Source organism: Natrix helvetica, assembly GCF_964273705.1.
Source record: "Natrix helvetica genome assembly, chromosome: 1".
Taxonomy (NCBI): Eukaryota; Metazoa; Chordata; class Lepidosauria; order Squamata; family Natricidae; genus Natrix; species Natrix helvetica.
In genome coordinates this window covers 260890126-260916465 of record NC_138548.1, presented here as the reverse complement: position 1 = coordinate 260916465, position 26340 = coordinate 260890126, and the positions used below count along the sequence as shown (strand labels likewise).

The 26340-nt window shown below is 42.2% G+C and overlaps 2 protein-coding genes across 2 annotated transcripts; one reads left to right on the top strand and one right to left on the bottom strand.

Annotated features, from left to right (window-relative positions):
* Positions 1-1492: 1492 nt before the first annotated feature.
* On the bottom strand, positions 1493-9353 carry RNASEH2A (ribonuclease H2 subunit A). The gene is made up of 8 exons (XM_081939828.1): positions 8790-9353; positions 5738-5809; positions 5430-5556; positions 4655-4742; positions 4431-4568; positions 4103-4190; positions 2982-3105; positions 1493-1815 (listed from the first exon to the last, which is right to left on the bottom strand). Exons 1-8 carry the CDS (start codon positions 9106-9108, stop codon positions 1677-1679), a joined length of 1095 nt encoding a protein of 364 aa, XP_081795954.1. The 5' UTR covers positions 9109-9353; the 3' UTR covers positions 1493-1676.
* A 919-nt stretch (positions 9354-10272) lies between these two features.
* On the top strand, positions 10273-22492 carry PRDX2 (peroxiredoxin 2). The gene is made up of 6 exons (XM_081939829.1): positions 10273-10423; positions 14608-14713; positions 16437-16590; positions 17307-17429; positions 17948-18078; positions 22184-22492. Exons 2-6 carry the CDS (start codon positions 14611-14613, stop codon positions 22267-22269), a joined length of 597 nt encoding a protein of 198 aa, XP_081795955.1. The 5' UTR covers positions 10273-10423; positions 14608-14610; the 3' UTR covers positions 22270-22492.
* Positions 22493-26340: the final 3848 nt, after the last annotated feature.

The window sequence follows — 26340 nt, the reverse complement described above, 5'->3', positions numbered from 1 at the left end:
ACTGAAGTAGAAGAGCATGTGCAAACTTAGAAGACAAAATGGAGTTATATACATCAAAGGAGTAACGGCTGGAAACAGGAAAGATAATACATTACATTAAAAATAAAGGCCTGCTATATGCAAAAGTTTATTCTCTTCCACCCTGAGGCAGTGTCCTATTGCCAAGCAACAGCAGTAACAGCAACATTTCAATGATGCTCCCTTTAAGTGTCTTCTGTAATAACCCTGTAAAGAAGATAAATATGGTGTCTGGGGATGGGTTGAAAGATCAGCTGATCAGTTTGTGATTTAAGTGAAATTTCAAACAGGGACTTCATTTCAGTTTCATGATCACAAATACTTCTTTCAACTCTTGATCTTTTCCAAGCAGTAGCCCATCTTCACTTTAAGAAAAGCTAGACTGGACAAAAAAATATACAAAAGAAAAGACTTAACTAAAAAGGGTTTCTTGGTGTGATTTTTATTTCTACCATAAATAAAAGTACTTTTTAATTTCATTATGTAACCCAGCATATTATATATAGTACATACATACAGTCAAATTAGTACTGGAATTGAGCCAAAAGTTATGATCCTAAGTTGGGCCAGTTGTTACACATGTCAAAATGTGACAGCGCCTGTTTTTATTACCTTTGAGGGGTTCTTGGTGCTGTCTGAGCTTGCTTGTTTTCTTGCAGACTTTCGTTACCCAAATTAGGTATCATCATCAGTGCTCAATACCTTTTCTGGGGCAATCATTAAGTGAATGCAACAATCACGAAGTGAATGTCAGGGCCGTTAAGCGAACCCATTGTTTGTTATTGGCATTTTTTCCAAGACACCAGAAATAAACAAGCCAGAAGCAAAAACATTTAAGTCAGAGTTGGGATGCCACTAACAGCTGTAAATGTGGTCTAGTTGCTGAGGTCACATCACCCAGGGGAGGGAGAGTAGCGGCCGTAAACTTTGAATCTGTAAGTGCTTTTTTGGTGGATCTGTCATAACTTCAAATGGTTGCTTAATGACTGATTGTAAATTGAATTTTCTTTTGTTTCATATTTTTTGTCCAATCTTAGTGGTATCCTTGAAGTGAAGATGGCCACTGTTTGTTAATTCCTCTTAGAAAAAGTCAGGGGTTGAAAGAGCTATTTGTGTTCATGAGACTGCGTTGGGATAAACTAAATTCACTTCCAGATCAACAGCACAAAACTGATCCCGTGCCATGCTAAGGTTCAAAATGGCAGCTAATTGGCCTAGAGTAGTAGATCAATCATTTTCTCTTTCAGATAAAAGTCAGGGAGTTTTTGTCTTCCTGTTTAAGAAAGGTCATTTTTAAAAAGTGTGGTCTTTCACTTGCATTTTTTCCTAGCGTTCATGCATCTCAGTCACTTTAGATTAGCTTTAGATTAGACATCAGCGCCTATTAATTTACATCAGACAAAAAGTCTTGCAATCAGTTTTTGATAATTTATTAACTAAAAAAGAATTACAGAAAGTCACAGAGGCAGGAGGGTCTCCATTAAGAACATTTATTCTTTCTTTGTTTAGTTTGTATCTTTCAGTTAAACCTTTGGGTTTCACGCTGTTTTGTAGATGTGGCTCAAAGGATATGTGACTGTCCGTTAAAAACTAGATGTCGGTTTTCTATCAAGCCAACGTAAGATAATTTACAACAAGAAGAAAACCACTGCCATCATCTACAAGCTGCTGACTGTCTTCAGTTTGCGTTCATAAAAGAAGCGATGGGGTGTACGCTTGGAGGGGGAAACCTTCCGGCTAAAGTAGCTCAGCAAGGACTTTGCACTCTGCTGGGATGGGTCATCTTCAGTATCATCCCTGATGAAGGAAGCAAAGATAGGGAGAAATGAAAGATTGAGGTTAGCCTACTTTACTATTGTGCTCTTCTGTGCTAGTTTGAGAAACATACAGTACATAGTGAATCTTGCTGCAACCACTGACCACTGCTTTCCCACAATCATCTTAGTTCTTAGGATACTTTGCTAAAAAGTGTTTCGGTATCCAGTCCTTTTCCCTGCATCCAAATAGTATCGGGTTGCTGCTACATCTGTCTAGGGAGAAAATGGGGGGGGGGGGTGTTGCATCCCCAGCTCCTGTACAGTCTTGCATTACTGCCAAAGTCATTGTGAGATGGCAGGTAACAAAAACACTTGGAATTAAATGGGAGAGCTGCTTGATGGGTTTCTCAAGAGTTGTGAGAACTAGTGACAGGCATCCTAATTATTCCCTGGGATCATCAATTCCTAGACCTGCAGTGTTTTAAACATCCCCCATCTATTCATATTATCAAGGCATCAGGGAATAAGCAGAACTAACTTCGAAGAGAAACAGGAAATCCTCACTCATAAATGATAAATCACCTTAAGGAATACATTCTACAGATAAAATGACCCATTCAGATCAAATACAACCCACATTCCTTCTATTTAATCCTCCACACATGCCTACTATTCAAATAGCAACCCAAACTCTTCACCTACTCTCTTTTAGTCATCCAAATTCACTCATCCCTGCTTACACGGTGGCCAATCAATACCAGTATGTCATGCACTTCCTGTTCTCCATCAATCTGATTAATAGTGATTAAGGTCCTGGCCTAGAAACTAGGAGACTCTAGCCCCACTTTAAGGCATGAAAGCCAGCTGGGTGACTTTGGACCACTCACTCTCTGCCAGCCAAACTACCTCACTGGATGGTTGTTATGGAGAAAACAGGGGAAGAGAGGAGTATTAAGTATGCTTGCCACCTTGACTTATTTATAAAGTAATAAAAGCAGGATAAGAATCAAATAAATAAATAATACACTCCCCAACCCAACTGTTGCCTTTGAGAAAGAGTGTTTCCTTCTGCAAGAATTAAACTATGAGAACGAAACTTCTGACACATCACAATATATAGTAGCAGCAGTGTGTAGTTATTTCTCCTTAACTCTCCATTATAATCTTTATCCATCAGCCCACCTCATAGCTTGTTCATCCACATACCAATGAACAGGCACAGCTTTGTTCTCCAGAATGAGCTGAGCTGTGCTCCAGCTAAATCGTACAAACTGTGGGTAGCCAAAGATTGGGTCAAGGTTTCGAGCGAGCCATTCTTTAGTCTTGGGATCTGGGGAGAGAAGGGATGTCTAAGAAGCTTTGCATATTATCTGCAAAGTCCTTTTATCGAACAATATATTTCAGGCCACTACTTACGCTAAAGGAGCAGAGATTAGGCAAAGGGCATAACAAACATTAAGAGAACTCTGTTTTCTTCCCACTCTCCTCTATAATTGCAACTTGTTATAGTTCCACTTTCACATTACAACCGCACCTTAGTCGGAGGGTTTGGAAACCCCATCACTGCATCAGGTGCAAATTGTGGCATCAGTTGAAGAACAGTGAAGTTTTGGCACCGTAACTATCTACCTTAGTGGAGTAAGAAATAATGACATCTCATCGGGAAAAAAATCATTTAACTTTAATTATGATTTAAACATGAGGCTGGGGGAAAAATAATGTCTTCTCTTTTCAATTGTTCCTGCACAGGAACATAAAGCCCTATTGGGCCATGGCATGAAAACAATACATGGTGGCTCCCACAACTGGCATTCCTATTACCTCCATTTTCGAGTGAAGAGCCTTAGATGACTAGAAAGGTATTACAGAATGGAGTATCATGAAAAATAGCATGCCCATCCAGCTGTCGCCCTGAATTAGAGGCTCTTCACAAAGCAAATATTTTCTGCTTGTCTAATCTTATTTTAAATCAAAACATCATTATCACTTTGCACAGCTCCAAATCACAGGTGGTATTCAGCAGGTTCTGACCAGTTCTGGAGAACCAGTAGCGGAAATTTTGAGTAGTTTGGAGAACCGGCAAATACCACCTCTGACTGGCCCCACCCCCATCTATTCTCTGCCTCCCGAGTCCCAGCTGATCGGGAGGAAATGGGGATTTTGCAGTAACTTTCCCCTGGATTGGGGAGGGAATGCAGATTTTACAGTATCCTTCCCCTGCCACGCCCACCCAGCCATGCCCACAGAACCGGTAATAAAAATTTTTTGAATCCCACCACTGCTCCAAATGCACAGAGAAGGAACTGAAAGAATAAACTAGAATTTACCATTGGGATAGCCTGAGCCATAATCCAATTCTGCATCTTCCAGGTTTTCCAAAAATTTCCAATTCTTTACAATCCTGTCCCTGGCTACCTAGAGATTGTAAGAGACAAGATCACAGGGACTGACTTCTGCATCATATGAAAAGTCCATATAATTTGGCATTCTTTCTTCAATAATGGACAATTTTTAATCTAAATTAAGAAAAGCCTGGTGGTTAATTGAGTTGATGGGCACATCAGATAACATAAAATACATGGAACATACATGATGCGCATCTCATCAGATAACGTAACATACATGGAATTGGAGACAAAGGAGTTTCGCATTCACCTTGGCACAGATGCTGGCTGCGCTTACAGTAGGGAAGAGAGAGTCTGCCTTGGGCTTCACTGTAACATCCAGCTCAGGAAACTGCTGCTTTAGCTTTTCTTGGTATTTCTCTGCTGGTCCCACTGTGTCTACAAAAACCTGAAAACAAAAATACCGATTAAGAGTGAGGAGAGTGGAGGATTTCTGGCTACTTCCTGGCAGTCTAGGGCACTAAGCTAGTTCACCTCTGCAAGTTGCACGCCAGAATCTAGTGCATGCTGGATTAGGCCAATGGCTGTATCGTGGGATAGTGCATTCAAGTTGTACTTCATCCTGCAAGTAAAAGGAAATCACACTGACTGATGAGGACAATTGACTATGAAGCTTATCAGAAAAGAGGTGGATAGAAACTGAAATTAGCTAGATAATGTGATTTATCGTTAAGGATTCTAACTAAGTTAAGAAGGACCCAGGTTCTAATCCCCACCTGTTAATATGGCTGCCAGGGTGATGAGAGCTATCATTTTTAAGTCTACTTAAATGGATTGTTGTTGTGAGGATAAAATCAGATGTGACGCTACAATGTTCATATACAAATACAAATTAATGATTCTCATTCTGGGCAAATAAAAATAATTAGAAATAGGATGGCCCATTGTATGCTACAATCAATGAAACTGTTTTGTAACTTTGGATGACATTAAAATTATGGATATATAATGTGTCTAATTTGCTCCGGGCAATTTGGATTTTTTTAAAAAAAAATACATAAATATTATACTCTACTACAGCTACACCATTTTGGATGGTTAATAATAATTTAACCAACTCTCCAGCTGTATATATATATTATATATAGTGATTCCACATTAGAATTAGATCCATAGGACACATGTGTTCCAATTAAAGTGAGGGGTAGGCCAGGCAGAGGAGTAATTTTAGAGAAATGTGTGGCATCTTTTTAAAACCTAAGATTTAATCCACCTAATAGGGAGACTGCCTTGTCTCTACCACACTCACCGCCTCTGCATACTAGTTGAGATGAAATTGGGGGAGAGGATGTGTAGGGCCCATCCTACATATTCCTTAGCAGCATCTATTTTCTCAAAGAGTTCTTCCCGTTGAGTTTCTGTCAGAGTTTTGGAATCTGAAAGCAAGTGGGAAAAGATCATTTTCAGGTGATGTGGCATGGAAGAAATAAACATTATTCCCCTCTCTTGCTCCCCCAATAAAAACAGAGTATTTTTGTTTTCTTTTTTCAGACCCTTTGTTCTGTGACACAGTTGCAATATTACTGAAGTACAATCACAACCTGAAACTCATTTTACCTGCTACTTTCAAAGTCTCTAGGTCTCCTTGCCGAGACACAGGACAGTAACAGATTCCATAGACCATGGGACCTGGGGGGGGGAAAAAACCCAAAAAAGGTTATTCAGCCTTGGTTATCTCTACAAAAAGTATAAAATTAGCTAACGTCCTTGTAAGATAACTAGGCAATACAAATGAAATGGCTTGGAAAAACTGCTTTGATAGTACTTAAGCTACAACACTCATTTACCACCTACTTACTACGGGCTATCTGCCCTACCGCCTATTATGACTTACCATCTATTACGAACTACTTCTTAGCTGCAATCTTTTATCCACCAGCTGGCTACTTTATCATATTTCCACCAGCCATCTTTTCCATCCAGATATGGACTATTTTCATCAGCCTATCCCCTTGCCTGGACTATCCTCTTGCCAGGACCATCCCCTTAGTGGGAACTGCGGCTGCTGATACATATTAACATCTACAGCTCCCACTTGATGAACTTGGCCCTGTCTAATTATGTTATACACGAGGCTAGACCTACTACAGCTACGAGAGTCCCCCCTCTCGCAGCTATGGTCTCCTGCCCTCTCGAGGGCCCACCTTGAGGACGGGTTCATCAACCCAGGGAGGTGGAGGAAGCGCACGTTGAGGGGTTTTTTAATTAAATGTTTTTTAAAAGTTGTAAGGGGTTATAGGGATGGGGGGGGGGAACAGGTCAGGAGGGATGGGGGAGCCAGGCACCTAGGTGTGGTCGAAGGAGGAGGGAGCGGAGTGGGGGAGGAGAGGGAAGATAGCATTCCTGCGCAGGGCTCCCTGATACCAACGGTCGTGGGGAGGGGCAGGTGCGAGGACAGATTAAGAGCGCGTAGTCGGTTGGGAGACCGGGGTTTTTGGTCATTCCCGGTCGTTTGTACCAACCCCTGCATACTAGGTGGTCAGGATCTACAGACCCAAGGCCTGAGACTGCTGTTATGCAACGCGAGGTCCGTTGTCAATAAGGCCCCCCTCATCCACGATCTAATTTTGGAGGGGGAGCCGGACCTCGCAGGAATAACCGAGACCTGGTTGGGCCACGAGGGAGGTTTACCCCTCGTGGAAATGTGCCCGCCAGGTTATCGAGCATTTCACCAGCCTCGGGCCCAGGGAAGGGGCGGTGGGGTAGCAGTGATTATCCGGGAAGACCTGGAGCCGAGAGAGTTCACTGTGCCACAGACATCCGGGTGCGAGTCCCTCGTCGTGAGGTGGGGCCCAGGGAGGCAGTTGGGCCTGCTGATAGTATACCTGGCTCCTCGCTATACACCAGCGGCCCTGCCTGAACTCCTCGAGCTGATCTCATCGGTGGCGGTTGAGACCCCCAAACTTTTAGTGATGGGGGATTTTAATCTGCCGTCGATGGGAGAAGCGTCTGAGGGGGTTCGGGAGTTCATGGCTTCCATGACAGCCATGGACCTGACCCAGTTAATTCAGGGCCCTACTCACGAGGGAGGCCACACGTTGGACCTTGTCTTTGTCTCTGGCCAGTGGACGAGTGATCTGGGAATAGGGGATCCAATTATTACTCCCCTGTCATGGTCAGATCACTCACTTCTCCGGCTTGACTTCCCCGGTGCTACACCCCGCTGCGGGGAGGCGGAACCGGAAGGTATTAGATGGTTCCGCCCCAAGCGCCTGATGGAACCAGATAGGTTCCAGACGGAGCTTGGGCCACCTCCTGTGGACCTGACCCGCCCCCGAGTGGAGGACCTGGTAGACGCATGGAATAGTGTGACTACCGGGGCCCTAGACCGGGTGGCGCCTTTGCGGCCTCTCCTGCGGCGACGAACCACCCTGGCCCCTTGGTTCACCGAGGAGCTAAGGGTGATGAAACGCCACAAGAGACGCCTAGAGAGTCGTTGGAGATCCTCCCGTTCCGAATTTGACCGAGCACAGGCACGAGCCTATTTGAGGACGTACCTTGTGGCATTAAGAGCGGCCAAACGTCAATATTGTGCCGCTCTTATTGCGTCCGCAGATAACCGCCCTGCCGCCCTGTTTCGGGTGACTCGCTCTCTCTTGTTTGAGAGACCGCGGGAAGCCCCTTTAAAGGGCAGAGCAGAGGAGTTTGGGAAATATCTACAGGACAAAGTCGCTCAAATCCGGAAGGGATGGGCCCCTTTCAGTAGTCCAGCTGAGACGCCCGCGGCAAGTCTTGAGGGACCGCTTTGGGAGGAGTTTGACTCGGTTGCCATCGAGGATTTGGACAGGTTGCGTGGACGTCTGCGACCTACCACATGTTTATTGGACCCGTGTCCCTCCTGGCTTGTACTGGCATCCTGGGAGGTTACTCGCGACTGGCTCCTGGGCCTAGTGAACGCTTCGTTGGGCGAGGGGCTTCTACCGACCGCCTTGAAAGAGGCGGTGGTGAGGCCCCTGCTCAAGAAGCCTTCCCTGGACCTAATGGACCTAGTCAATTATCGTCCAGTCTCCAACCTTCCTTTTTTAGCGAAGGTTGTAGAGAGTGTGGTAGCACAACAGTTCCCACGTCACCTGGAGGAGAATGATTATCTAGACCCGCGCCAGTCCGGCTTCCGACCCGGGCACAGCACGGAGAGGGCCTTGGTCGCATTGGTTGATGATCTCTGGAGGGCCAGAGATAGGGGCTGTTCCTCTATCCTGGTCCTATTAGATCTCTCGGCGGCGTTCGATACCATCGACCATGGTATCCTGTTGCACCGGCTAGAGTCAGCATATTTCCCCCAACAATTTTGGGTTCTCATTTTACCCACCTCCGAAGGATGAAAGGTTGAGTCAACTTTGTAAAAGTAGCATGAGGATATTTGTGGATTTAAGGATCGGAAGCATATTAGCACAAAATGAGGAAAAAGGGTTGCAAATCAAGACTGCATTAATTATGTACTATGTCTACAAGATAACACTGCAACATTTAAGTTAGCTGCACACCAACAGGCAATTAGGCTACCTAGAAATCCATACAACCCGGCGAGTTACAAGATTCAGCCTGGACGATGGTTTTTGGGCTAGTACCCCAAAGACTCTAGCTTTCCCTCATCTATTTGAATCCATACCCAGGACTGGTCCTCTGCCTGCCTCATCGATGCCCAAACTGCAGGGTTCAGTCCGGCAAACAGGAGGCACCGCCGAGGCCAACAAACAATTCACCGAATTGTCCCGTTCGAATCTGTCGAGATCCATATTCGCTCGCGCGCGCGCGCGCGCGCGCTCTGAAAGCACCCGGCCGTGGACCTGGGCGGGAAGCGCAAAGCCTGCAAGGTCTTCTGGGAAGCGTAGTTTGTGACAACGAGACGGCTCGCTACTCTGTTCCAGGGTTGTTCGAAAGGCCTTAAATCTCCAAATTAAGAATAGGGAAAGGCAGGACGTTCTCATTAAAAATCCCAGCTGTGAGGAAAGCTTCGGAGGACTTTAATGCACCTCTCCAGAGCTTATGCCTGTCGTTTAATGAAAGTATGAAACGGGCCGTTGTTTTAATGTGGACCATCCCAATTGATCTGCTCCGTTTGGCGGAACCTTTGGCTTTCGGAATCTTGAGCCCGTTTTGTGAATGTCCACATTAGCTGGAAATCAAGTGAGATCAAAACTCGAATCGGGACACGGAATGCATTGTATCTTTAAGAAATGCTCTCCTCATCCCCTGAAAGTCTACACAGCCATACCAGAAAGAAAGGATATCTTAGCATGAAGCAATTACGGTAGGCAATGAAAGAACTGCCTTTATCTGTTCAGTGATTTTCCTAAAGCATTGTAACACCCATGCAAGAGAATTATTTATTGGCCAAATGTGACTGGACACACAAAGAATTTGTCTTTGATGCTCTCAGTGTACATAAAAAGACATTTTATTCTGCACACAAACACACACACACAAAAAAAACACCTGCCCACTGTCTTTTTCAAGAACCCATTATTCCAAGTATAGCTTTCTCCGTGTTAGAATTTGCCCTGTCGCCTGGCCGCCTGGCAACTATAGAGGTACTGTTGGTAAACAAATTTGATTTTCATATAGGGTTACAGCGAGCGGAAAACATACTTAACTATAAACACAAACTCGGGGAAGGTGTGTGTGTGTGTGTGTGTGGAGGTTTCCCCCCCCCACGAATTGCTTTTATTAGCATAATGGAAATCGAGCTCTTTAAGTCTGGACTGCGGTTCAATCGCTGGCCGTCGATCTTCGCAAGCACCCTGATTGTTTCCTGATTGCTTATTTGTACCCTATGATTCTCATTAAGTGTTGTACCTTATGATTCTTGACGAATGTATCTTGTCTTTTTATGTACACTGAGAGCATATGCACCAAAGACAAATTCCTTGTGTGTCCAATCACACTTGGCCAATAAAGAATTCTATTCTATTCTATTCTACCAGCAAAGGCCCGAAACCGGGGAGGGGGGGAACCCTCCTAACCAGTGGTGGGAGTTTCCAAGCACCGCATGTTAGAACCCCGCGCCGACTACCTTTGTTCTCACTCCAAAATCCCCCCCTTTCGGATACGATCGAGGGAGAGGACCACGTGTGCCGCTACCCGCGAGAGGCGGGGCTCTTGCCGTGCCCCGCCTTTACGCAGCCGGACTCGTCCCCTTTCCCGGCTCTCAGAGTATAAAATCCTCCGCAGCAGCCGCGGGTGCCACACCTCCTTTCCCTGGAAGCGGTCACTTTTTCCCTCGTGCTGTTCGCGGAGACTGAGGTAGGTTCGACGCTTTTAATACTCTTATCGAGGCTCGTGTTGGAGGTTTCAACCGTTTGGGTCTCGGCAAGGCTAATTGGGCGAGTGGGCCTGAAGCGCCTTTGCTCTAGTCTTCAGCCTTGCGGACCAGGATTCGGGTGCGACTGTGTGTGTGTGTGTGAGTGAGTGAGTGTGTGTCCCCTTTCTTCTTTTAGAGGCGTGATATCGGGGAGAAACGCTAATGCTGGATTAAGTGCTCTGCGACGCTTAGTCTCTCTTTTATTTTCCCAAAAACTGCCAGATAGGCGGGCTTTCTTCGAATGAAATTGTAGGCTGCAGGCGAGGAATAGGCTTCTCTTTGTTCCTAGAGAGGATGGAGAAAAGAAAAGAGGCCTTGTATATATATATATATTCCCCCCTTTACCTTCCCATTGCTTGCTTCTAGCTTTTTCCCGCCCCAATGCCTGGAAAAACGGGGACGCTTTCTAGGCTGCTCTAATTTTTTGACGCAAGGCAGGAAAAGTAACCATGATACTTAAGACAGGGTTTCTAGTAACCTAAAGAAGACACAAATATAAATATAGCCAAAAAGGCATGGAACGAATGCTTTATGCCTTCCCCTTCTTTAGAGTTTGCATAGTGCTTACCCAATTTCTAAAATGCCTAACCATGCTAGCTAGGGATTATAAAAATGATATCCCAGCTTCTCTCTAAAAAAAATAGAGGTATGCATATTTTAGAAAGAGTACAGAATGGTGTAAGGTATCTTCATGTCCCAATTTTAAGTTTAAGTCTTTAAATTAGTGGACTAAGCTTTTCAGGGTTAGGGAGTAGGTTTAAGAGAATAGAGAGAACCCAGGAGTATAGTAATAGCTGTGGGCTGGGACACTTAATGATTTTGTCCTGAATATCATTTTCTTCTAGACAGCTGCACTGATAAATGCAAAGGTTATACAATTGGGTGTTTTGCATTATGCCCATTAGTGCAGATTTCACTTCTTTGAACTGCAAGGGAATTGTGCAAGGGTGCATTCTAGTTCTGTAACTCCATAGTCTGAGGAATTCTTTGAAGTATTACAACAACTGCCAAAACTGGGGGGGGGGGGGTCCCCTCTCAAAATTAGGGATAGTCAGAGCATTTTCTCTCTGCCACCTACACATCATCTCCCTAATAAGTTGGACTTTGCTGCTATAGTCCTGGGAGTTATTGGTTGCTGGAATTCTTTATGGGAAGAAGTAACAGTATGTAATAGAACTATTAACTGCTGAAGAACTGCAGGTCTGGAAATGGTCAAGGTTGGGAGAGACTGCAATGTATCATCAGTATTGACTAGGTGCAGTCAGTCCCTGCAGTGGGGCATATTTCAAAAGATGGCAGTTACTTAACCTATTGATCAAACCAAATAACTTAAATGTTACTGCCCCTTTTGAGCTAGGTCAGTTGATTTTGTCTCTTGTTGTAGCACAATTAGGGGTAGGTCAGGGTAAGGTGTCTTTTCAAACTACTGGCGCCCAAAGACAACACAGTGAGATCCAATTGAATCCAGTTCTTTATTTGCTTACATCTAATGTAGCCTTGCCAGACTTCGGCTATAACCTTCAAAGCTAATAGAATTCTAGGTTGTGGATATCCTAAGTTTTTTCCTCCTTTCCCATCCAGGTCAAGACTGCATAATCTCTTAACTTAGTTCCTTCTCTGGAAGGAACTGCCTCCTTCCTGGGAAGTTGGGTGCTACTGCTGACTTTATCCCTCCCCTGCCAGTTCAGCTGCACACTGCATCAAAGCAGCCAGTTTGTGAAATGTCATTTGAGGTGTGGGAGAGGGTGTTTATTAATATATAGGGACAACCATGCCCCAAGCCTAGAATAAGTTTTTTGCATTTTTGTTCTAAGGAAAGGATGAAATTGTGCTGTAGTTCTTTGATTTGCCACTGAAATTTGAGACAATTTGGGAATTACTCGCCCCAGCTCCCCAAAAGAAACAAGAGTTTTAATACAGAGAAGATACAATAAAATGAAACTACCAATTGCCTACTTTATACCATACATTTATTATCTACTGCCCATGTAACGAATTATGGGGAGGGAGATGTATACATCTTTTGAAAAGAAATGAAATGTAAACTCTTGTGAAGATTGGAAAGGACATATGTTTGTCTTAGGTCATTGTCTTCACATGGATATTGAGCTGACCCAAACTATAAAATTTTCTATGCTTGAAGTTTAAATCCATTCCGTCTTTCTTTGGTCTGTTACTGCTGCTGGTTTTTAGGTTATAAAAAATAAATTACATTTGGCTCTAATTAGCCAGATAGCAATACTTATTCAGTTTTGTCTGTATTTTATCATGTCGGTTTCCTGGAAGCAGTTTAGGTTTATCTTCTGTCTAGGTTGAAGATCTACCTAGTTGTGTCATCCATATGCCCCAAATACTCTCCTCCAAAGTCTGTTTCAAAGAACTGTGATGCCAAAAATGATGTAGTCCAGACTAAATTCTTAAAGCAAGTGATGATTAGATATGGCTTTCCACAGGGTTTTGTTCAATGGATTGAGATTACTATTTGCAACCTTCTGCCACAGTTAACAAATTGAATTATTTTAGACTCTTCTTTTATAGTGTGTTACATGGGAGGCTGATCACTTTCTGCCTTATTTAATTTGATCCTTGAACATTTGGCCACCATCTAAGGCAATCTTTAGATGGAAAGTGGGAGGGTATGAATATATATATTTTTTGTATACTGGTGATATTTAAGGAATTTTGGATCAGTATTCTACTTTGTCTAATTTTACAAAGGTTGTAGAGTATTTTGGAAAGTATTTTGGTTCTAATTGGAATAAATCTAGCTTGGCTCCCCTGGATCCCAATACATACATAAGAGTTATGTAAAGAAATTGGATTTGTGATTTCTACTGATACGTTTTGGGCTGTATAAACCCAAAGGTATTTCTAAATATGTAGATATATGTTGAACATTATTACTAAGTGTTGAAGTGAATGTTGATAAGTAGCTGAAAATTCCTTTAAGCCTTTGGATCAAAATTAATCTTATGAAAATTGTCCTTTATTTCATTTATATTCTTCTAGGTATTTCTACATTTTAATAAATATTTATATTGAAAACTTATTTAGGAAATATATTTGGGAAAATGGACCACGAAGATTTTTCTTAACTAAAGTGAGATTATCATTTGAGGAAGGTGATTTTAATGTATATGTTATGTAAAAGTACCACAGGACCAATAATTTATCAGCCACCTGCTGGTGAAATGAAAATATAATGGAATATTTTCTTTTATGGGCTAAATTGAAAGATTATCTAGTTTTGAGATCATGGCAAGTGATTAGAACAACAGAGCAAGAAAAGGTTTTGTTATCAATAGTAGAAGTAGTGAGAATTTTTGGACCATAGTGGATATAATTTGAGTTTCATAAATTCTAATTTGAAAATTTGGTGGTAAATCATTTTATTGGAAAGCTTGGGTAGAAACTGGGATTATTACTTTAAATCAACTACTGTGTAACTATTATTTTCAGAACTTTTTCAAATTCATTCAAATTCAATGTGGTCTTACCAGTTTGCCACTTTCACTTACCAGTGAAAGTATTTTCAGCATAAGCATGTTCTAACAAGTAAATATGTACCAGATGATTTGGCTGCTTTTAAAGGCTCCTGAGTTGCTTTTTTGCCTGATTGAAACTATTGCCAAAATAAAGTAGACATTTCTGTGACATTACAAACATACCTTTTAGGTCAACATTTCAGGTTGGAAATCTAGTTAATAAATGGCTTGGTAACCCTCCCTTTGCACCATACTTTTTCTTTCTATAGTTAGCAAGATGAAGGAGGCATCTGAACTAGGAAATGCAGCACATTGTTCCTCAAAAGAGGACAGACTCACTTTGCAGGCCTCCGGATTTAAAAGCATTATTAATACCATTCGATTGAACCAGTTCCTGTGACTAGGGCTTTGAATAGAGCATCATGCTGGATTGGTAGACTCTGCTCTTTCTCTTACAGGCTCTAATTGGGTAAAAGTTGTGGTGAGAAAATGGGGAAAGAGTTAGAGGCCAAAATAGTGCTGCTTCTTTTTAAATCATCAAAAGGCAATTAGTCAATACTTACTCTGAATCAGACCGTTTCATTCCTGAGAAGTGGTGCATTTGCCAACTTAAGGCATACATTATTCCTCTGATATTTTAGGAAATGGCCTCTGGTAAAGCATATATTGGAAAACCAGCTCCAGATTTTCGTGCTACAGCAGTGGTGGATGGCAACATCAAGGATATAAAGCTATCAGACTACAGAGGTAAGGCACTGTAGCTTCTATTGGCTTTTTAATTGTGCATCCATTGGATTACTTAGTATTCTAACCTGTCTAGACTTTATGGGAAGGCTAAGATACATTTTCCAAATAGAATGTTTTATTAATCCACTTTAGCAATGTTGGCATCTTTGGTAATTATAAAGCAAATGCATATGCTTTCATGTTTTATTTTATTTATTAAATTTGTTTGCTGTCCATCTCACTGCAAGGCAACTCTGGATGGCTTACAATATTATAATATTGTGAAATATTGTATAATGTGTGGCATGTATAATCACATTATTTTATTTATACATACATTTTATAAATTTATAAATGTATGAAATCACATTAAAATTGCAATAAAATACAAGTTATAACTAAAGATGGGAAGGAAGGGAGCAGTATGTATGGGGGTGGGGGAGTGGGGACTGCTATTACGTCAGTCAACCACCTCCAATGTGTGATATTCTCCCATTGGGACCTCAAGCCAACTGGCAGAGCCAGGTTTTTAGGTTCTTGTGGAAAGTCAGGAAGGCGGGAGCCAATCTCTCCTCAGGGACACGATGTTCCAAAGGGCAAGGGCCACGACAGAGAAGGATCTTCCCCTGGATCCCACCAGTTGGAATTTCTTGATGGGACCTGTAGCATTATTCTTCCGCCAGCATGGGTGCATCGGGCTTGTCCCATAGTGGTGAGACGGTTTGTCAAGTAAGCTGGAGCCATACCATGCAGGGCTTTATACTGTAGGTAATAACTAATACCTTGAATTGTATCTAGAAACAAATGGGCAGCCAGTGCACCTCTTGGAAGAGTGGTGTATCATGGGCCACTCTAGAGGTCTCAAAGACTGCCCACACCACTGCACTCCAGCTAAAGCTTCCAAATGCTCTTCAAGGGTAACTTCATATGCACAAACATCATGAATGTCTCCAATCCAGGATACGTTTGTAGTTTAATATCATCATACTTAGTTTAAGATACATTATCGGTGAACCTAATGGCCAGCCAATTTGATGTAGTGGTTAAACATCAGGCTATAAACTAGAGAACAGTGGATTCCAGTGTTGCCTTGGGCCCAAAGCCAGTGGGTGATCTTGGGCCTGCCACTCTATCAGACATACGAAGGAGGCAGTGGCAAAGCACTTCTGGAAAAGCTTGCCAAGGAAACTGTAGAGAGTTGTCTAGCAGTTGCCAGGAGTTGAAAACTGACTTGAAGGGACCCCCCCCCCCTTTCATACAAAAGCCAAAGAAGAGGTAACTGACAGTTCATAGTTCAGTATTCAAATTAATGGTATTACAACTATGAATGAAATACAGGAACATATTCAGTCTAGCTGGCCATTGCATTAAATAAAAGCTGGTTGAGTGATTTTGGGCCAGTCACTAACTCTTAGTACAACTCACCTCACAGGGTAAAAATAATAGGAGGAAGGAGCATTGTGTATATTCACCATCTTGAGTTATTTATAAAAATAATGATGGTATAAATACAAATAAATGTGCATAGATAAATGGCATGTTTGTTTTGTAGCTGGAAGAAAGATCCTGATTTGACCTGGGTAAGATGCAACCGCCTTATTTATGAGTGTTCTGCTCTAGTGACTCCAACTTTTGCTCCATTTATAATCTTTAATAGGGACACTGTCCAAAAGAGTATGGAAGTGCAAAGATTCTGGGACTCTTGGATGTGATTGTTTTACTGATGCCCATTTCTTCCATATAGGCAAATATGTAGTTCTGTTCTTCTACCCACTGGATTTTACCTTTGTCTGTCCCACTGAGATCATAGCTTTCAACGATCGAGTTGCGGAGTTCCGGAAGATTAATTGTGAGGTTATTGCTGCTTCTGTCGACTCTCAGTTTACCCATTTGGCTTGGTGAGACTCCTAGTATATAATTATTCATAGAAGTTGTTGTGCTGGAAAAATAGTTCCAGAGGTGCATATTAAAAGCTACCTAATAATAGGACACTGACAGAAAGGAATAATTGTGCTTTCTAAGATGTATACCCTGGTCTGGACCTTGCTGATATATGGAGATCTTTTGTCAGGCTTCATTCTTGCCTTAGGAACTAGAAATATTCCAGTCATACTCAGGCAGAAGGTACAACTGATATGTCAGTCACAAGAACTGTTTGACGTTCTAGTGCTGAGAAGCACTTAGGCAGATGTTAACTGACAGATGGGTGTGGAGGTCTCCACCAATTTTATCTAGCAAAACTTGGTTGTTGATTAGGGGTTTATCAGCTGGCTCACTAGCTGACATAAACTGGTTGTACAATTAATGCCGGACCCCCTGAAAGGGGTGTAGAAACTGTATGCACTTCCTTGGGACAGCAAAGTCAACTATAAATGAAATGTCTCTTTGGAAAATCCAATTTTTTTAGTGAGGAGAAAAATGACCTACCCATTTTTCAGACACAGTTATTTTTACAAAGTTTTGTGTTTAGTGTGGGACCAAAAAGTTAGGAAAATATTTTCTTATGTTTAAAGTTGCTAGTTAATTTAATAATTCGTAAAATCTAAATGGTTTCAATGTAGTGAGTTTCAGGTCATTAAAGCAGTATTGTGGATATTATTATTTTTCCTTTTAGGACAAATACAGCAAGAAAGGATGGTGGCTTGGGTTCGACAAATATCCCACTTGTGGCAGACATCAACCATAGCATTTGTAAAGATTTCGGTGTGCTCAAGGAAGAGGATGGCATTGCATACAGGTATAGAAAGTTAATTCTAAATCAGTTTGGAAAAACCTGTGGTAACTGATGGACATTTTGGTAACTTAGCTGATATAGTCCCAGCTAGCATATGTTCCTAGTGATGTAAGCAGAGTGACCAGGGTGTCATAGGACTAAAAGTGTATTCTGTTTAGTAGCTATGTCTAATTAATTAATCCATGTTGCTCAAAAAACAATACGTTGGTCAAGTAAATATAAGAAAGTTATAGTAATCCAACTCCTAGCAAATGCAGACCTGAAGCCATACCATTTTTTTTTTAAAGCCTGTGGTTCATAGAGTTTACTGGATCTCTTTGTCTTTGTCTTAACTTTTCTTCTAGCTTAATTCTTTAAAATGAGATGGGTGCATATGCAAAAATTCAAAATACTACCGTTCATACTTGATCCTGGCCCTATCACCTATTGATTGATAGATATAAGATTCTAATAGCTTCCAAAGGCCTGTATCTTTTACAATGATAATGCTTGCAATTAGTATTGTATCTTTTCTCCCTCAGAGGTCTGTTCATAATAGATGATAAAGGCATCCTGCGACAGATCACAGTCAATGACCTACCTGTGGGACGTTCTGTAGATGAGACACTGCGCCTGGTTCAAGCCTTCCAATTCACAGACCAGCATGGTGAAGGTGAGTGACAGATTCTGGGATAATGAAATGGGCATAGAAAGATAGCAGTAGTGCTCTGGGAAAGATGATCAATTTAAGATTGGTTCATTGTGCCTTGGTTCTCTTTAGGGTGCAATGATGGGTCTGAGAGAGAGACAGTGGGGATTGCATAGTGGTTGTCAAACAATTTAACAGAAAGATAACTTACATTTGGCTTTACCTTAAAAGCAGCTTTCTTCCCCAGTCTAAACTCTTACAGGTGACTTAGACATCAGTTTTTAACACCCCTTAGCTAGCATGGTCAACAGCCACATTATGGGAAAGCTATCATTTAGTGAAGCAGAGCTCAGGAATCTTCCCAGCTGCTGCATACATTTTGCAACATTACCAAATTTCAGTGTTCTCCCATAGGTTTTTATGAAGATGTCACCAATTTTTATATATTTGTGTGTGAATGGGTGGAATTATTTGTGTATTAGATTTATGCAGCATCTATTTCACATATGTGACTCTAGATAGCTGAAAATAAATGGGATAAAATACATAGCGGTAGAATAAAAAAATTGAAGACATAGCATCCAAGTGTCATTAAAAAAAACACTAATGTAGCAAGGAGACAAGCTCTGTCACGCATCCAGGGAGCCGGGTTCAGGCACTAAACTAAATTAAGTTTCCAGGGCTTTGTGGAAGGTCAGCAAGGATAGGGTTAATCTAATCTCAGAGGGAAGAGTGTTCCAAAGAATAGGCACCATTGCAGAAAAGGCTCTCTTTCTGGGCGCTACCAGCTGACACTCCTTAGCTGATGACACCCAGAGCATGCCTCTCTTGAATTAGGGAGAGACGGTCCTCTAAGTAATCAGGCAGACAGATAGTTGCTGACACAGTTTCAGAAAGTAATTATTGTTTTATACCCATGCCAAATAGTGAACCTCTTCAGTAGAGCCTTTTAATGTATGTAGAATTCCAAAGATACAGGTAGCAACAGTCTTAATAATTTTTGCCCGGAGCAAACTGGAACATAAGCTTGGTATCTTTCCACTTCTCATGCTGCATCTTGAATACCGTTTCAAAAATGAACATGACATTACTTTGATCTGATGTAACAACCTCAACTTGTAGAATTGCATGTAGAGAAATAGTTAGTTGCCCTGTTGTGCCCTGTAATTTAGGACCATATATCTAGACTGTAGATCATTGTCCAAAGCATTTCATAAAAGGAACAACTTCTAGTCAAATAACTATTGGTAATTAAGCTAGTAAAGGAGCATGAGGCATCTGCCTTCCCAGGCAGGCATGCATATTCCGAAGCCAGAATAGGAGCTTCTAGATCCAAACTGGAAGGGGAGTGCAGAGAGTCTTAAAAATGCACATATACAATACATGCTTACCCACAGAGGCAAGAACATCTTAAGTAAATTGCTTAACTGACTACATTAAATACCATTAATTACCGTGTTTTCCCGAAAATAAGACAGGGTCTTATTTTCTTTTTACCCACAAAATATGGCTTGGGCCTTATTATGAGAGGAGGGTTTATTGTTTTGAGGTTGCCAGGCGGCTGCTCTCTTGCGAGCAGGCTCCGAAAGAGCCGGGCAAAGCCTCATGGGCGAATGGCTGTGTTGTGCTGTCGCAGCAGCGCAACACAGCAGCCATGAAGCGACCACACTCACGAGCAACCAACCGACAAACCCCCTTTCTGGCCGGGTACAGCGCCATTCACTGACCTAGGAGTTTGCCAAGCCGCGTGAGCACCTGTTTGCCGTCGCCCGGCTCCTGCGGCTTGGTGCCTTTGAAATGCCAGTGAAAGGCGCTCTGCACAGCTGGAGAGGGGGGTTGTGCGAGCGGCTGTGCCGCTCCCACTCATGCGCCTCCCAGCCTCACGATGCCCTGGCCCAGCTCTCCCCGCAGAGCCAGGGCACCTCTGCTGCTGCCACCACCGCATGGCTTTTTCGGCGGCTTCCAAACTGAGTCTTCCGGCAGTGGCTGCTCTGGGCGTACGCTCTATGGTTGTACACTCTGCCAGCAGCTGGCCCACAACCACAGAGTGTACGCCCAGAGCGGCCACTGCCGGAAGACTCCGTTTGGAAGCTGCCGAAAAAGCCATGCGGCGGCAGCAGCACAGGTGCCCTGGCTCTGCGGGGAGAGCTGGGCCAGGGCATTGTGAGGCTGGGAGGCGCGAGAGCGGAACAACCGCTCGAGCAACTCCTCTCTCCAGCCGTGCAGAGCGCCTTTCACTGGCATTTCTAAGGCACCAAGCCGCGAGAGCCAGGCGGCAGCAAACAGGCGCTCACGTGGCTTGGCGACCCCCCTAGGTCAGCGAATGGCGCTGTGCCTGGCTGGAAAGGGGGTTTGCTGGGTGGCTGCTTGTGAGCATGGTCACTTCATGGCTGCTGTGTTGCGCTGCTGCAACAGCACAACAGCCATTCGCCCATGAGGCTGTGCCCGGCTCTTTGGGAGCCCTCTCGCAAGACAGCAGCTGCCTGGCAACTCCCCTCTTCAGCTGGGCACAGCGCTGCTCAACAACCTAGCAGTATTCCGAAGACACCAAGCAACGCAATCACCTTTATCCCCCCCCCCCCCCCCCCGGTTTCCGTGGCTTGGCACCTTTGGGATACCGCTAGGTTGGTGAGCGGCGCTATGCCTGGCCGGAGATGGGGGGTTGTCCAGGGGGCTTATTTGCGGGAGAGGGCTTATATTTTTGCCCACCAGAAAAATGTGGCATGGCCTTATTATCAGAACATGTCGTATTTTGGGGGAAACACAGTACTAGAATATTACAAAGTTGTGTTTGGATATCCTGGCAATCCTTCTTTCTCCATGGCTTGCTTAACATAGTAAAGTCCTACACTTAGGTAAGAAAAGCCAAAAGTGCACATATAATCTGGGTGGAACCAGGCTTAATAGCAGTGACTGTGAGAGGGATCTTGGAGTCTTAGTGAACAGCCAATTAAATATGAGCCAATAGTGTGCAGCAGCAGCCAAAAAAGCCAATGCAATCCTAAATTGCATTAACAGGGGAATACAATAAGATCAAGTGAGGTACTAATGCCACTCTATAAAGCCCTAGTAAGATCACACCTAGAGTACTGCATCCAGTTTTGGTCAACACACTATAAAAAAGATGTTGGGACTCTAGAAAAAGTGCAGAGGAGAGCAATCAGGATGATTAGGGGACTGGAGACTAAAACATATGAAGAACGGTTACAGGAACTGGACATGGCTAGTCTAGTGAAGAGGAGGAGCAGGGGAGACATGATAGCAGTGTTCCAATATTTGAAGGGCTGCAACAGAGAGGAAGAGGTCAAGTTATTTTCCAAAGCACCTGAAGGCCAGACAAAGAATAATGGATGGAAACTGACCAAGGTTTCAACCTAGAAATGAGGAATTTTCTGACAGAACAATCAACTAATGGAACAGCTTGCATTCAGAAATTGTGGGAGCTTCATCACTTGAGACTTTCAAGAAGAGATTGGACTGCCATTAGTCAGAAATGTAGGGTCTCCTGCCTGGAGGGGTGGGGGTAGGGTTGGACTAGATGACCTATAAGGTCCCTTCGAACTCTGTTAATCTGTTAACATTGTATGCACCAGGAATATAGGTTGAATTCCTTGTTTGCCCAAAGTGCAAACAATTCCCAGATATCATGAAGTCATCCTAGTTTATTTAGCCATTTCTGCCATTGTAAATTGCTAATTTCCAAAATCTTTTATGATCCTTGCCGATTATGTCTTCTCATCTACATATACCCATCTTACACCATATTTCCCAAGAAGGTAAAAAAAAACAACCCCAACAACCAGAAGTAACATTCATTTTTTGGGTGGATGAGAGATGAAATAAGGCTCAACATCCCTGTTTCATGCAAATATAGTCCAGCAGAAAATACTGAGCTTTGGGGAATGTTGTCTTTTGTAGAAATTCTAAATAGTGTGCATGCACATATGCGCCCATGTTATGAACTAGCTTGGGTGCCTTTCTGTTGTTAATTCAACTAACTGGGTTCATCTCTTGTTAACAGAAATAAAGAGCTAGCCTTCCTATTTAGATTTGTCCCCTTTGTTGTCTTGAAAAATCCCTATTTCAATATATTTTTCCATTCTAACATTTGCTCCTGTTCTTGCTACAGTGTGCCCAGCTGGCTGGCAACCTGGCGGTGACACCATCAAACCCACTGTGAAAGACAGCAAGCTTTTCTTTGCCAAGCAACACTAGATTTCTCCTTTTGTATGCTCTTATTACTGAAGTAATCTGGTTTAATGTAAAGGGATTTTCCGTCAATTCTCCATAAGAAAAAAATTTGGGAGATAGTTTGTCTATAAAAGTCAGCTGCTGTATAAGTAATTGCCCATAGAACTGGAATAAATGCAAATTTCAGTTGGGCATCTTCATTCCACAGTAAAATGATCATTAAAGGGAGCCTGATGGTACCTTCTAATATCTGTATTGCTGAAGTTATTTTAAAATAAGAAAACAGTTCCAAGATCGTAATGCTGAATGTTATGCAGGAAGGCGAGTTATATGTAGCAGGAGCAGACAAATAGATCTGATTTTGGAAATGCACGGCATGTATTCTTGTTTGTCTTTGTTACCATGCCTTTTGATGAACTGTCAATGTAGCAGGCACTGATTTTTTTTAAAGTGCTACAATCAAGAGAAGACATAGCTATTAGCTGACAAGCCACAAATCAGTCCACCTATTGGGTAAGAAAGTAGATCTAAATTTGTTGAGATGGAAATCTTGTTTAGTCCATTGTCATCCAATTTTAGAAAATACACATATTCGTAGCGCACGTTGTTGCTATCCTGGAACATTTTATTTATATAAAATAGGATATTGACATCTCCACTAGAAAATCCATTCTTGGGAGCTGAAAGAACTTTTGAGGACCATGAGAATGAGTGGAGAGAGCCTCCACTCTTGTGAACAGGGAGGAACTTAAAAGAACCACGTAAAATTGTAAATTGAAGCCTCCAGAGGGTGAAAAATGGCAGTCACTGGCCAGGCGACAGGGCAACGCCTCACGTGCCTGGACAAATGGCTCCGTGTGCCACAGGTTTGCCATCACGGCCCTAGTTCATATAGCCAAACCTAGGGGGAGAAAGATTGTTTCTTAAGAAAAAGGCTGCAAAGGTAGTTATTTTGTACTATAAGAAAAATGCCACCAAATTTTGGAGTGAATTCCTTTCTATGATACAGTCACATGGCCTTTAGAAGCTAGAAAAATCCTCTAGACTCAGACTTTGAGCACATAAACATGCCCTTCCTTAGCTTAAGGAGAATGAGGAGCTCATCCCATGCTTTCTTAAATTTACTTGTATAATAGCCCAGTTTTCCTCCTGCCTCTAGAATGTAAGCAGCATAACTGGTCTTGACTGTGGTTATAGTTTATTAATTACTGGTTTACTTAATCCTGGGGGTTTTTGGAGGGAAAAATATCACCAAAGAGAACCACTCAATATGTTACATGGTAAATAGCCACTTGGTTCAACGTGTTATATATACTTGCATAAACTTAACATGTCATAACTAACCAAATACATCTTGGCACCATTCTGATGAGTGAGACTACAACCACATTGGGTACTCTGACCAGTTCTGAAAGTTGCAGTCATAATGCCCCATATTCAATATAATTAGACTTCACATATTCTTTCAAAAAGATTACTGAAATTCAAATATCATGTAATCGTTATTTAATATTACTGAGGTACTGATTTTATATGTGCAATATGAGAGGCTGCCTCTTTAATATTAAATTATTCTAATTAAAAGCCAGACATTAACATGATTAGATTTAAGACGCATTTTATAAATATTAATGTGTTGCTCTATCTTAATAATTTCATCTAGGTTTTGGGGCAACAAAGCATAAGTGACTTCTTGTTGCTGCTTTCTGATTTGCTTTTTAAACTTTCCAATCTTGCCTACATCCCTGGTACTCCCTGGAAGTTTTTCAGTCAACTACAGTACTAACTACACTTAAACTATCATTTTTTTAGATAGCCAGGAATTGTATTTGGATTTGAAAGGGAAAACAACTCCTGCTGTACCTGTTATGCCACTAGATGATGCTGTTGCTTCACAGAATGAGTTTCTCATTTGTTTTTGTTTTTTTAAACAAAAAGCAATGAATTAATCAAGCTTTCCAATTTTTGATTTGGCTGCACAAACATGAAACAGGGTATCTATGCAGATAATATGTGCCAAAGTAGGCCAAAGAGTATGCTTTGTTAGTACCTAGAGCATAACTGGACTGTAACAGTATTCCTATAGGAGGACGGCTTCTTTTGGTGCAAGGGATTCAGTATTTACCCATTTTTTTTTTAGAACTTAGAAAAGCTTCTGGAAATACACTGCCTGTTGGTTTTGAGCAAGAAAGGCCTTTTTTCTCCATCCGTTGCTTGAATTGGAACTATTCAAGTACTATTGGTTTTTCCCCACTGAGTATCATTGCAACTGTTTTACCTTAGAGGGTAGAAAGCGTTTGATTTTTTTCTCACTGATATTTAATCCTGGTTAATCTATGAGTTTCAACTTGCTTTTTTCCTCTTTAATCAAAATGACTATAAGACATACACACAGTGCTTATTATGTTGGTTTTCCACATCTACCTTAATTTGGTCAATAGAGAACAGAACTAGGTATATACCATAACAGTGAGCTGCTTTCCATCTTATTATATCACCATGTCTTGTCTTTTCTGTATATTGAAAAATGCAGAGAAAGTGTTACAGTGTATTTTATTGTGAACAGATTGAAAAAGGTTTTCAACCCAACAAATCCTGTCTCACCTATGCCAATTCACTTTAATCATAGTTTATCACTGTCAAAAACAATGAGAACAAGGGATAGGTGATACTTTTTTAAATTCCTTGTTGTCTATGACTGCAGATAGTGACTTCATTTAGTAACCTAATTTAGTGACTTGCTTCATTTAGTGATGCTTCACAGTTATGACCTTGATTAAAAAGAAATTTGCAACCATTCCTTGCATTTACAACATTCAAGGGTCTATAAAGGAAAGGAAAGCTGACGTAAGTCAGTTTCACTTATCAATACTTCATTTAATGAATTTTGCAGGTCCCAATTGTACTATAAACAAGAACTACTTGTATGGGCATCTCTCCATGTTTCGAGCCAGAAGGTTCCTCCAATTGTTATTAGATGAGAAAATGCCTGACTTGCATATTACCTTCCTACTCGCTCCCAGACAAAAGTGAAAAACCGTTCCTAACTTTACTTAGTTTAAAAAGGTAACTTAAGTGAGATGGGTGATAAAGAAATGTGATGAATGAATTGGAACCTGAGCCAATAGTGTGCAGCGACAGCCAAAAAAGCCAATGCAGTCCTAAGTTGCATTAACAGGGATACAATCAAGATCAAGGGAGGTACTAATACCACTCTATAAAGCCCTAGTAAGACCACACCTAGAGTACTGCATCCAGTTTTGGTCATCAACACTAAAAAAAGATGTTGAGACTACAAAAAGCGCAGAGGAGAGCAACCAGGATGATTAGGGGACTGGAGACTAAAACATGAACGTTTACAGGAATTGGGCATGGCTAAGGAAGAGAAGGACCAGGGAACACATGATAGTAATGTTCCAATACTTGAGGGGCTGCCACAGAGAGGAGGGGGGCAAACTATTTTCCAAAGCACCTGAAGGCCAGACAAGGAATAATGGATGGAAACTGACCAAGGAGAAATTCAGGAACTTTCTGACAGTGAGAGCAATCAATCAATGGAACAGCTTGCATTCGGAAGTTGTGGGAGCTTCATCATTTTCAAGTGATTGGACTTTCAAGACGAGATTGGACTGCCATTTGTCTGAAATGGTGTAGGGTCTCCTGCTTGGAGGGGGTGGACTAGATGACCTATAAAGAGCCTTCCAATTCTGTTATTCTGTCTGAGCCTGCAGATGTCACGGTTAGTGCACTGGTCCACAGGGATGGGGTACCATGGAGGGATGAAAAGAAACGAACAACTTCAGTTTCCCCACTGACTGCTTGTAGGAAGCTGGCAATGAATGTTGGAAATAGTGATCATGTGACCATCTCACTGTGACAATCATAACCCAGCACCAAGAATTTGGAATGCAATCCCATTACCATGGGGACACTAGTTAAAATTCCATAGCCCGGTTGTAAGGTCCCCCTTCTTCAGTGCCGTTGTAACTGAATGGTTGTAACTTGACAACCTGTATTGTTGCATTATGCTGGTTCAGCTGTCTAAAAAGGGAAATTCAAAAAAACTAGATCAGTGGTTCCCAAAGTGGGCGGTAC